Raw genomic sequence first — 12,978 nt, 5'->3', positions numbered from 1 at the left:
CTAGGTAAGCCTTATTTTTAACCTAGCAATGTTGATGACTCGCAGCTCCTACCTACAGCTCGTTCAGAGGAGAGAGGAGTCAGCAGTCAGTATAAAACAAAGCAGTCAGAAACCAATGGCTATGAAGGTCAGTTTCAGCCATGCTGGATTCAATTCACACTTCCATGGCATATTTCATTTTTGGTAACAGGCTCATCGAGGTGAGGAAGTAAAGAGGGAGCCAGCAACGAGTCAGAGAGGGAGACACTGTGACATGTCCGAATTTTAAAAAAGGAAAAAGAAAAATTTCTATTTCTGATGAAGCGATTATGATGAATAAAATAGTCTGCATGTCGAAGTGTCATTGGGCAAGATACTGAACCCCAAATTACTCCTGAAGGCTGTGCCATCAGTGAATGTGTATGAACTGATGAACAGTTGACACCTTGCATGGTAGCCAATGCCATCAGTGTATGAATGTGTATGAATGGGTGAATGAGATATGTGTAAAGCGCTTTGAGTGGTCAGAATACTAGAAAGGAGATATATAAGTACAGTCCATTTACCATATGACAGCACCCTATTATTTATTTGAATGTCTGAGACTTCCCTTCCCTAGTTTCCTAAGTTGTTTCTGAGCTGTCTCTACCAGGGTGAAGATCTCTTTGTGATTCTGATTCACAGGAACCTGAAACTGTTCACCTGCTCCTGCTTTGCCCAGTTTTCTAAAATCAACAATGTGTTTGTTGGTGCTGAGCAGTAGGTTATTCTCTGTGCATAACCCTGCAAGATTAACACTGCTGTTCATAACAAAAACCTACATGATCCAGGAGAGTCCTGTATTTCTATGATCAGTGCAGTGAGGGGAAACAGAATGAGGAAAAACTCCAGACTGCTCATCCACCTAAAATGGGTGAACACAACCAGTGGCTTCAGTTGAACACACAGATGGAGTTTTATTATTATTATTATTATTATTATTATTATTATTATTTCTTCTTATTCTTATTATTATATTATAATGTATATTATGTATATGTATATTATAAATGCAGAAAATGCCCTCCATGACTGTGATACTAGTATATATTAAAAACTCACGCATATATTATAAAGTTACCATCAGTGTAAAAACAGGATTTTACTGTTGGAGTTGTTGAAGTGGAGCTCATTTTGAACTATTTTGAATAGAACTGCAACTAATAAATATTTTCATTAAGGGTTCGGCTAATTATTTTTATCATCAATTGATTGAAAATTTAAAAAAATAATAAGACATGTTTTTGTTTTTTTATCCAGAAGCCCAGAGTGACACAATCTTTGTTTTGTCCAATCAGAGGTCCAAACCTTAAAATAATAAATAAAAAAAAATACAAATCTTCACATCTGTGAAGCTGGAAGCATGAAATGTTTTTGCATGAATGAGGACTGTCAAAATAATCACAGTGAAATATGACTGTGACCTGTTCTGACATGGCCTGTCAAAGGACTGGGATGAAAATCATTAAAATCCAAATGATACCCAATTGAAGGTACTGCATAACTATTTTGTACACACACATACACACTCTCTCTCTCACACACACGATGTTGCCAAAGACAACATGCCTTATCAGTTGTGACAGCTTGTCATTATGCTTTAGCTACACTAATACAGGTTTCTGTCAGTGTGAGGTAAAACAGCTAAATCAGCAACACCACAGTCATCAGATGTCATCTCATAGACTAAAATCCACTGCAGACACAAGTGTATTTATGGGAGCACCTCATTTAAATCTCCATGGTCTTGATCCCTCTTCATCAAGTACTCTGAAGCTCGATTTTCATGCAGGTGCAAAGTGACAGAGAAGTCTGTACTGGGTTAGAATAACGGATAATTCTTAATGTTAAAGTCTCAGAGACAACGTTGAGCTATAGCGAACTGAGTGCACCAACTCCAGCGCTTCTCTTCCAGTGAAGTCATTACTGAACTGAACTGAGGAGTAGAATGCATGCTGGGGTCATGTGACAACACAAAACAAACTATTTTCTCTGGCAAAATTAAAATAATATTTTTAGTCCTGTAAACAGGATTATTATGAGCGGCTTTCATGCAATTATGTAAATGGCCTAGACTGGATGTGCATGTAAACAACCCAAACATAACGAACTGAATGCAACCTTTCAAACACTTAACCACAAATTTATTTAAAAGCGGACATTTTGTTCTTTTAAGATAATTTGGGATGCTGTATTTATATATTTTAGCTCATATTGTGTATAATAACATTTTGGGAGCTGTACTGTATGTTTGTGCTTTGGCCGGTAGCCTCCCTGACCCGTTAGGAAAATGTTTGCTCCTTTTAAAGAGGAAGAGAGTGACTCGCCATTACAGAAGCCTCACCCAAATCCACCTCCCAATAATGGATTCCTCCTAAAAGTGATGCATTAAGGTGGTGTCATGACCTACTCCAAACTGTACCGTGCTGTGTATGTAGATTTACGATCACTGTGAAATATTAGTTGACAGTGCTCCTCTGCCCTTCCACCACAAGCCTTTGCATTACTCTCTCATTACCCACTGTGCTGGAGCTCACATCAGTAGCCTTACCTGAAACTCAAAGGTCTCATCAAACAGTGGGTCATCCTGGTTCTGAGCAGCAGTACGAGTCCGCTGTTCAGCACAGTCTGCTGGTACGCCATGCAGCTCCAGAACCACATATGGGTCTATGACCTCTCCCTTAGCTCCTGATCCCAGAGGCTTGGGTAAATTATGAGCACTGATGACCTGCACAGTAGAATAAAGCAGTTCAATTCATCGCTTAGTGAAAAGACAGGGAAAGAGAGAAACTTACACTGAAATGAAAGAAAGTTACAAAACAGAAATAACATAAACACCTTGATCCGTAGTGTCTGAGGTGGCACGCCTGGCACGCAGCCCTGTGTATGGGCACTGAAATACGACACCTCATCCCGCATCACGGCGGGTCGGAGAACATAACCACACCCTCCGTTCTGTGAGAAGCGACCTCTGTGAAGGTCCAGCATGGCCCCAGGGGTCTGCTGGTTCAAGGCCACAAGCTGGACCCCTCCTTTCCAGTACCCTTGTGGGTTGGGGTTGCTGGAGTCCAGACGCACTGAGCTGGGCCGTACCCTGGTAAGGGTGCGCTTGGTGAACATTACAAGGTCTTCAGGGCTCTCAGTGGTCAGTCGCCCGGCCTCTCCCTCACCCAGGGAGCACATTGTCCAGTAAGGCGGCTCAGGAGGCATCGGCATGCCGGGAGAGGAGGGAGTGCTGGGTGGTGACTGCTGCTGTTTGTTACTGGCTCTCTGGGCATAAAAGCTGCGGCTACCCACCCGACCAATAGCAACCAGATCTGACAGTTCTTTGTGGAGGCGGAGCTTCCTGGGTTGAGAGGGTGGAGGCACCACCAAGACCACACCCAGGTCTTCCTCACCAGGGATGGTCATTCGTCGTCCTGCCAGAGGCCCCCCTCCTCCTATCTCTTCATCCTCCTCAGATACCTCCCCATCAGACCCGTCCTGGTCTGCAGGGAGCTTCTTCCCCACTATTAGGATGCGTCCCTTTAGCTGCTCAGGAGAGGGTAAGGTTGTGGCTCGCCCCCCCAGGCTGACAGGTAGGCCCTCTGGAGTGTAAAGACGAGTGCCAAACACTTTTTTTAGGTGCTGTGCCATGGTGCGCTGCTGGGCAGGAGAGCAACGCTGGCACAAGTACACCAAGAGCGGATACTGAGAGGTGAGGAAGGCATACTTATTGACCACCTCCAGAGCAGAGCGGATAGTGACAGGCGCATGGTGGTGGTGGTGATGGTGGTGGTGATGGTGGTGGCGTGGGATTTCTGGACCGTAGTCAACCCCAAGAAGAGGTTCGCCCTCTGGGCCATCGGTCACTCCCAGCTCCACACATCGACAGCCGGTCTGCAGGGCCTTGATCAACCCTCCTAGGTCTGCTCTGCCGTGGACCTGGTCATCCAGCAGGTAGGAGCGGTACGAGGTGCTGAGGAGAAAAATGAATAACATTTACACAAATCCACCACAAAATAGGTTTTGCATTTGCATCCGCCTCACATTCATGCACGTGGCACATGCGCACATCCGTGATTAGTTACAGTATGACAATTATGACAGTATGATGTATAAGGTAACAAGTGGAAATAAAAAGGGTTCAAAAACTGCAATCATAGATCCAAATGGAAAGTTTTCTGAAGAGCAGTACAGATCAGGAGTAACCCTCTCTGGTTCTTGAACTGGTTTCATTGATGACTCCACAACAGTCAACAGGAAATAACCTTAGAAACCTGCCTCCTCTGTGAGCTGTCCACAGTTCAACAGGGCTGTCCTACTGTCCTACGCTGCTTTTAATGAACACTGGTCTAGGCTATCGGTAGGTGGACTGTCCAAATAAATGTCCCGTATAATGAAATAAACAATATGTGCAATTTAATGTGTATATTTTTCTCAAATGTTTGTTTTCCTGCTGGCATGGAGAGTGCAGGGAGTGAGTGAGCAGAACCATCTGGCAGATGAGTCACAGTCACTCTTGCTAAAGGAACTGTTGAGTGAAGTCAGCTGTGTATGTGTTTGAGCAGTGCACTCATTTGGCTAAAAACTGAACTTGTGTGGCGGTCACATGAATGGCAGTGTTGTGATGGAGGCTCCTGTCCCCTCCCTGTGGAGTGTTTCCTGTTCTTTTCCTCCCCCCTCCTATGTTGCTGGGCGTGGCCTCTGGTCTTCCTCTCACCTGATTGTCACCTCACCTCCTGCTGCTCGTCATATAATTAATAGCTGGTGTATAAAAGACAGGTTCAACTGTCCAGATTGTTCTTCGTCTCTGTGGTAACAGCTAACCTTATGTGTGCTTCTGATTATTCATTTGAGAGTCTTGCTTCATTCCCCTGCCACGTCCAGCTCCGTCTTGCCTTAGCACCAACTCTTGAAGTAATCTGTCACCAACAGTCTGCACTGTTCTGGATCTCCTCCCATCTTTCCAGTCACCCTCCTCCAGAGTTGCACCTCCACCTGTGTTTTCAATAAACTGAATCTGGTCTCTGGTTGGTGTTTGCATTTTGGGTTTGTTACTGCTCGATAGATAGATACTTTATTTATCTGGAGGCAATTAAATTTATTTGATGTATTTAATTTTTCTTTCTTTTTTGTGAGTGGAGGTTCAAAGCACCCTGATTTAATTCATTTTAAGAGTACTTTAAGATGAACTTTCCATATTTTTGGCAGTTATATGAATGTCACAGGAAGTTGTCAGACTGACAGGTGCACACACACCTGATGTAGTAGTGGGACAAAGGCATGTTCATGTCCTGACAGACTCCCTGGTGCTCTGGGTCGAGCAGCTGACATTCTGGAGACTGCAGGTAGTGGGCGAATCCATCCAGACCCAGCAGCCCCCTCTCCTTGCCCTGGGCCGAGGGCTCACAGCGCCTCAGGAGCTCCCAGCATCCCTCTGTTGTCGCCAGAGACAAACCCTGCTCTGTCTCCAAGAAGAGGCGGAGGTCCTGAGGGTCCAGACACTCACGGTCCTTTGATAGTTGCACCAATAAGAAGTAGACGTCAGGCCGGGTACAAAGCTCACAGTAGGCCTCCTGAAACTCCTCACGTGTCACATGAGAGGTCAGTTTCTCTTTGCTGCGCTGGATCTCCTTAAAACGTAGACGTACCTGTGGAGAGAGCGATGGGATGAGAGAGGAGGGTCAGGCAGGACTGACGTTTTATTGAACAAGAGATGAATTGAATTAATTAGTTAGCCAATATTATACCTCATTCTTCAATGAAGCTCACATGTTTGAAGAAACTTATTTTTTATTACTATATCTATTACTTAGTTATCTTGTTTCAATAAGGATATTAAAGACTCCCATCAAACAGCACTATGTATTAATCACTTCTTCCCTCTAACTCCTCCGTCATCTCTCCATCTCTCCCTTTAATCTCTCTCTTTTTATAGTCTGCTTCCTCTTCTCCTCTCTGCTGTTTTATCTTGATCTGTGCTTGTTCAGCCCACACTGAAAAAATCCTTCCTCTCTGATATCATCTCGGCAAAAATGTGTCTGAGTCCTTGCAGGTGCTCGGCAGCCATGTCACCTGTCTGCACTAATAGAGACTTCTGTGCTGTCCTATATGCTTCCAGGATAATCCTGTCCCTGAGTCTGTCTGCTGTCCAGGAATCAGGTGATACAGGAGGTAGAGAGAAGTAACCAACCTGTGTGTAACTGCATATCAGAAATACAAAGTATTGGAAGCAGAAAAGCAACAAATCTCTCGTCACAATGGATGCAATGTTGTGCTGCTCTAACCATTTGATCAGGAAATGCACTGCTCCTGCTGTGGCTGAGGTGAATGGATACTTAGTATCACCTGTTTTAACATATAGCCACGATTACAAAGATGTCATTACAGCAAATGATGTTCCATTTTTCGGTATACGACAGCTGGATATTTTAACTTTATTGTAGAGTTATCGTTCAGCAGCTGCAGGAGAGAGGTGTGTGTGTGTGTGTGTGTGTGTGTGTGTGTGTGTGTGTGTGTGTGTGTGCGCGTGTGTGCGTGTGTGTGTGTGTACGTCTGTGTGTGCGTGTGTGTGGAGCAGTGTCAGGTAAGTTGTTTGACACTGCTGGAGCTCGTTATCTAATCACTCTGTCCTTTTCATGTAGTAATGCTCTGGACCTGTTAATGAGGCGTTGTACCTGATTGGCGTGCACATGAAGGCACCCAGAAGCTCACGTCAGAGAATTATGTACTGTGCTGAAATGCTTGTGTAAAAAAGTTGGAATAAAGAAACAGTTATCTAACTTGTGTCCTGTGACTGTGCTGTGAGCCCACAGTGACAGCAAGACCCGCTACACTGATAGAACTCGAAATTCTGATCATTGCTCTCTGTTAGATAAACAGACTTGCCCTGTCTGACATTTGAAACCTTAATTGGTGATTTCTGAGGCTGGTCACTAATGAACTTTTGGTATTCCTTTCCTGGGGCAGAGCTGGGAAGCAGAGCGGGTCATCCACCAATCAGAAGTTTGGCGGTCCAATCCCCGGTTCAATCCCCTCCAGTCTGCATGTCGAAGTGTCATTGGGCAACATAATGAAGCACAAATTGCTCCTGAAGGCTGTGCCATCAGTGTATGAATGTGTGTGAATGTGTGTGATTAAGATATGTAGTGTAAAGCGCTTTGAGTGGTAGAAGACTAGAAAGGTGTTATATAAGTACTTACCATTCACCATTTACCATAGCGTTTGATGGTTCTTGTGACACTTGTGGTGATGTTTTCTGCATTGACTGACCTTCATGTCTTTAAGTAATGATGGACTGTTAATTCTCTTTATTTAGTTAATCAGTTCTTGCCATAATATGGATTACTCCAGTAGTTGGATAGAGCTATTTACCTTTGAACAACACAACTGATACATTAAGAGGACAAAAAATTAACTTTTGACGAGCTACACCTGTTAATTGAAAATCGTTTCAGGTGATGACCTCATGAAGCTGACTGAAATACAAATGATAAAATTTGACATATTCTGTTTAAAAAGTACAATATGGGCAGCTTTTCTCATGGATTATGCTGCATAATCAGCAGCTCATTTTGGTTTTTCTTTGTCACTTCTATCCAGAGGTATTTTCTTAGCTGTGGTGATCATTTGTTTACTGTGGTGCAGTTATCAGCGTCTTCCAGCAGCAGAAATCCCTACAAGTTTGGGCTGTGTCAGGACATTACATGGGGAAAATTGGACTGAATTTTCTGTGAAAGTTGGTTAGAACAAAAGTAAACTAAGTGTCCTTAAATGAGGACATATGCAGCATTACAACCTTTATACAAAGATGAATAAAGAGATTTTCTACCATGCCATTTGGTTCTGATTTGACACTTCAGAAATCTCGTAGAGAGAAGTTGTGAACCCAACATTCAGAAGCGTTTAGCCTGCCAGACTTGTTTACTTGTTTAGATTTGCTCATTTTCCTGGTTTATGTGCTTCTCAACATGCTTTTACATGTGTAAATATGCCACTTAGTTAATTTTTTTCACTTTGGTTTGTTTTCACGACCGGCAGTCTGCACAACGTATTTTATTTTGAAAATCCACCGGATTCTCTGTGCTCTCTCTGTGTCTGGCTTCTGTCAGCTTGAGATGCTTTGTGTAAATTGACGCGGGCTGCTCGCGAGCGACCATGGTGCACACTCAAGTCTACACGCCCATGCACGGTTGAATTTGGGGGTTAAGATTCTGACACTCAAATACAACCAGCAAACATGGTCACAAATCTCATTATACCATATACTGTATGTGCAGCATTCATGTCTGCATGACGGGGTACAATTAAAATGATTCTACCCTGCTCCCCCTCACCTTGGCCTCCTTGATACCAGGGCACAGTTTACAGATGGTGGCGACCGCCACATCCTCTGACACAATGCCATAGCCGTCTTCATCCACCTGGGCAAACTCGGCTGTCAGCCACTCGCTCCTCATCTTGCTTCCCAGGCTGCCCTCTACTGCCACACTGCCTGCTTCACCCAGCCCTCCTCCTCCACCAGCTCCCCCAATGATTGAGGGGTGGGCCAATAGGTAGCGAAGGCCAGTCACCCAGATGTTGGCCACATCTGCTGACAACGCCACCAAGTCCAGAGACTGTAGGGAGGGACAGATAATAAAGATGTATTGGGTGGAGGGGAACAGGGTGTAGATCTTAAACAATAAAACATGACTTAACATTAACTTGGTACCTCATAGTCGTCCCCATGTATGATAGAGAAGGCTGCTTCCTCAGCCAGGTGTTCAGAGATTGGGCCGTTATGGAGGAATGTCTCAGTGCTCTTCCCGGTGCGAACCTCTCGGATGCTGGAGACGTCCAGCCGAGCCCGGTCCCCATCCTTCTTAGATGGCTCCCAGTGTAAGCAGCTGAGGTCTGTGTCCAGAGTGTAGAAACGACAGTAAACCCTGGAATTGGGCCGGACCTTCTTCAGTTCACAGCCACCCTGCATGAACGCCAAGCAGTCCGCTGCACTGCTCACCTGGGATAGAAAATGAACTACATCATGATCTATTTTCAAGTACAGCTAACTGCTTTATCACGTATTTCTATGATAATAACTACCTTCTTCTCAGAGGGCATGCTACTGAAGGACACAGTCTTCTTTCTTCCTCCACCCACCTTCTGCACTGAAGGATCCTACGAAAAGACAGATGGCCATCAGGTGAAAATGAGAAGTATTTTAGCCATACAATCAGACCTGCAACAGTCTAAAAATACACTCAACAGAACATAGTGTGTAGTAATGTGATTAAAGTATATCATCTTCTGGTGTGTGCAATTTAAGCTCTAGGCTCTACGTACATCTCTGTAAAAGGTCAGTGTTTGTTCAAGCTGGAGTTTTGAGAACTGTTTTAACAGATCTCAGCCCGTCTTTCATCAGAATCATCAAATAACATTCATGAAGTTCATTTCAGAGGGAAAATATGTCAGTCTCAGATACAGCACAGTTAACACAGCAGCCAGTGGTGTATTCACCTATAAATCCCATGGCCATGAGTGACTTGGCATGACATGGTCATGTGGTTTTTCAACCAATAGGTGGACTGGATGTAGGTGGTGCAGTATTTGGAGCCCAGTCAAGTCAGGGGTGGAGAGCACACGATGTGGTGGGAGGATTTTCCATCTGATGCATGTAAAGTACGTAAAAAACAAAAAGCCCTATAAAAGAAGACTATAAAAGTAATCAATCCAGAATAAAAGAAGTCTGGCTTGGATTTGGATATTTTTGGGGCTTGTAGGTGCTTTTAGAGCTTTTTCGTTCGCTTTGTTTTGGGTGGTTTTGCACACTGTGTAATCACTTTCTCTAAGTTTGGCCAGAATTGCTTTTATTTTCTCTTCAATCTGATCACACCCTTATTTAGCCTGGTGAGTTGGCGGGGGGGGGGAGCGAGATGGAAGTTGTGTGCATGCAAATGTGTTTTTGTCTGTAGGGTTAAACAGAGCACACAGAAGAACAGAGGCCAAGAAAGAAGAAATCTATATATCTTCTTGTATAAAACTGTCCAGTGTGAAACTAGACATTTGTGACAATTCTGATAATCATTTGTGCACTGCATCTGCATTCAACTGCTCCTGTCGCAGTCACCTCCTGGACTGAACCTGAATTATCAATACTTTAGAAGGCAATAAACACAAAGGAGATGAAGTATGAGACAAATCAAAGACACAACCGGTGAAGGAGAGAGCAGCAGAATGGAGCAGGTGGAGGTGTTGTAGATATGGATGTTTATACCAACACACACCCAAACAAACACTAAAGCTAGAAAGGAAGTTAAGTTGCCGCCTGTAGTAATCTTATAGTTCACTGATGATGAAGTTTAAATTCAAATTGGATGAAAACAAACACTAACTGTCCACTGTTCAGACAGTGTGTTCATTATTTTATTTGTTTTTTAAAGATGTTTTCTGGCCTTTTCAAGCTTTTTTAAAATTTGACAGAGACAGCTGAAGAGTGACAGGAATGTAGGGAGAGAGAGATGGGGGACGACAGCAGCAGAGGGCCACAGGTCGGATTTACAGCTTACTTACTTTATTTTCTATTCTAATAATCAGTATATAGTTACGTACCACAAAGACATAATCATTTATTTTCTTATTACAGTCTTCTTCTCTAGTGTAAATCCCATCTGCACTCTGTCCTCCATCACAGGTGGAAAGTTTCCGCACAAATCTGCCAGTAAATGAACATGATCAACCCAGTTAACACGTCACTGTTGAGAGAGGTGCAGGTTACAGACGCACACACAAATGACACGCAAACTGATGACGTCAAAAATTGTTGGTTGCAGCCCTATTCATCCATCATCTGCTGTAACATGCAAGCTCCACACAGAAAGGCCCCAGGAACCTTCCTGCCGTGAGGCGACAGTGCTAACCACTGCACCACCGTGCCCCCCTCGCCACATTCATTTTCAGTGAATACTGACAAAATATGACAGAGGTACAAATCTTATTTCATGTCTTTGTGGTGAAGCTTAGGGAAGGAAATAATTCCCTTCATGGTATAACAAGAAACCATTGTGAAGGAGTTTCTAGTGTCAGAGTTTAAAGATTACTCATCCATCCAACCACCCCAGCTTACATTAAGCTGTTTGTGCAGGAAAGCAGGGGTGCTGTTTTCTGCAGAGTGAACCTTTCTTCCAGTGCAGCCCAGCTAAGATCTCTGCCTCCTGCCTCAGGCTATCTTCAGCTAGTGACAGATTGATTGACAGCTTGTTCTCTGCTCGCTGAGCAAATGTCAGTGTTAAGCTAACTTTCATTCTCACTGTAGCACGTGATTTTTACTGAAGGCTCTGATAATAGCTTCTCTCTGATTTGTAACGAGCTGCTGAAATGACAGTAGTAATTACATGTGGCTGAGTGCAGAGAGTTGGCCCCGTCTCCTGTGTTCAGACCTGTACCTTCATCAGCCAGCAGTGTTTGCTCTGTACAGATATACTGTGCTGATAGACAGATTTAGGTTGTATTTGCAGTAAAGGCTGCTCTCTTTCTATATCTGAAATGGCTTCAGAGTTAAATGGCCTTGAACATAGAAGATAAAGTGGAGGTGATAAAAACACCTACAATACACAGCCTGCCAGCTAACCACAGAAATCCACTTACAGCCTTATTTTGTTTGATTTATTTTTTGTATTTCATGTGTTGTGAGTGCTGGAATAATAATACAGCTCTCCCTATGTGTGGACAGTGGCTGCTTTGTCTGCTATGTGTAAAATAATACTACTAATAATAATTATAGTGATCACTGTGAAGCATTGTTACAACACCAAATAAGGACATATTTCATGTTTTCTATGGTAAGAATAGTAAATGGGCTGTACTTGTCATAGCATCTTTTACATTACATATCACATTCGCCCATTGACACACACATTCACACACTGATGGCATTGGCTGCTATGTTTTTGGGAGTTAACCATTCGCACACATTGATCCACACACAGATGGTGCAGCCACTTCAGTGTCTTGCTCAAGGACACCTTCATGCAGACTGGAGGGGGGGATGGAACCACCGACCATCTGATTGGTGGATGACCTCCTGAGCCACACTGCATGCTCTACGCTGACAAAGAAATATTACTTTCAGTCGGCACGTGGTCATTCGCACATACAGAAAAGTAGTGGTGGAAACTGAGTACATTCACTCAAGTACTGTACTTACAAGCTTGAGATGATTCACTGTATCTTCATTATCTACTATTTTATACTTATACGCTATAATTCAGAAAATATTAGACCTTTTTAACCCCACTGTATTTATTTCATATTGTTTATTTGTGACCTCAAGGGTTGAAATAATGATGCTAAATTTAATCTAATGCTAAAACAAAATAATAATTACCGTGTATCTTTATAGAAGAAGCAAAGACTGTATTGAAAGAAATTTACATGCAGCAGTTAAAATGATCTCCACCTCTATGAGCTGCAGTGTTAAAGAGATGAACACATTAATACAACATTAACTGTAATGCAGTTATATACTGATTATGTTTGTTCTATGTTTGGAGTCAGTTATATACCGTACAAATTAAAGTTTAAAATCAAATTGTTGACTGACAGAAACAGAATCAGGAACTAATTTAATAATCAGTCATTTCATTTTGTTGCAAACTAAATATCTTTAAGTTTTTGGACTTTTGGCTGAACAAACATCTTTTGATCCATTCTATGATATACTATAATTATATCAACATATGTTTGACAGCAGGCTACTCTATAGAAGCAGAAACCCCTCGACATCAATCCAGAATCAAGGTCAGAAGCAGTTCACATGAAATGAAGACGTGTCACAGTCATAAATGTTCTGTATGTTTCTGAGCTGATGTGGTGTGGTCAGTGTCTCCAGGACCCCACACACTAAATTAGCATGAATTGTTTACATCCTCTCTGTTCTGACCTGTTCCACTGTGTTCTGTCCTCCTTCCACCGCGCCATGCTAACAGGTTTCATCAACAT

At 43.1% G+C, this 12,978-nt stretch overlaps 1 protein-coding gene across 1 annotated transcript in view; it reads right to left on the bottom strand.

The window, feature by feature from the left end:
* plcl1 (phospholipase C like 1) overlaps positions 1-12,978 on the bottom strand; it is a 91,354-nt gene that overhangs the window by 16,249 nt on the left and 62,127 nt on the right. The window contains exons 2-7 of the mRNA XM_019270162.2: positions 9,085-9,159; positions 8,714-9,001; positions 8,337-8,618; positions 5,260-5,651; positions 2,857-3,976; positions 2,570-2,746 (exon numbers count right to left, since the gene is read on the bottom strand). Of these exons, the coding sequence (XP_019125707.1) occupies positions 2,570-2,746; positions 2,857-3,976; positions 5,260-5,651; positions 8,337-8,618; positions 8,714-9,001; positions 9,085-9,159 (2,334 nt within the window). The remainder of the gene's footprint in view (positions 1-2,569; positions 2,747-2,856; positions 3,977-5,259; positions 5,652-8,336; positions 8,619-8,713; positions 9,002-9,084; positions 9,160-12,978) is intronic.

This window comes from Larimichthys crocea, chromosome XVIII (assembly GCF_000972845.2).
Source record: "Larimichthys crocea isolate SSNF chromosome XVIII, L_crocea_2.0, whole genome shotgun sequence".
Taxonomy (NCBI): Eukaryota; Metazoa; Chordata; class Actinopteri; family Sciaenidae; genus Larimichthys; species Larimichthys crocea.
This window is presented reverse-complemented; position numbering and strand designations above follow the sequence as displayed.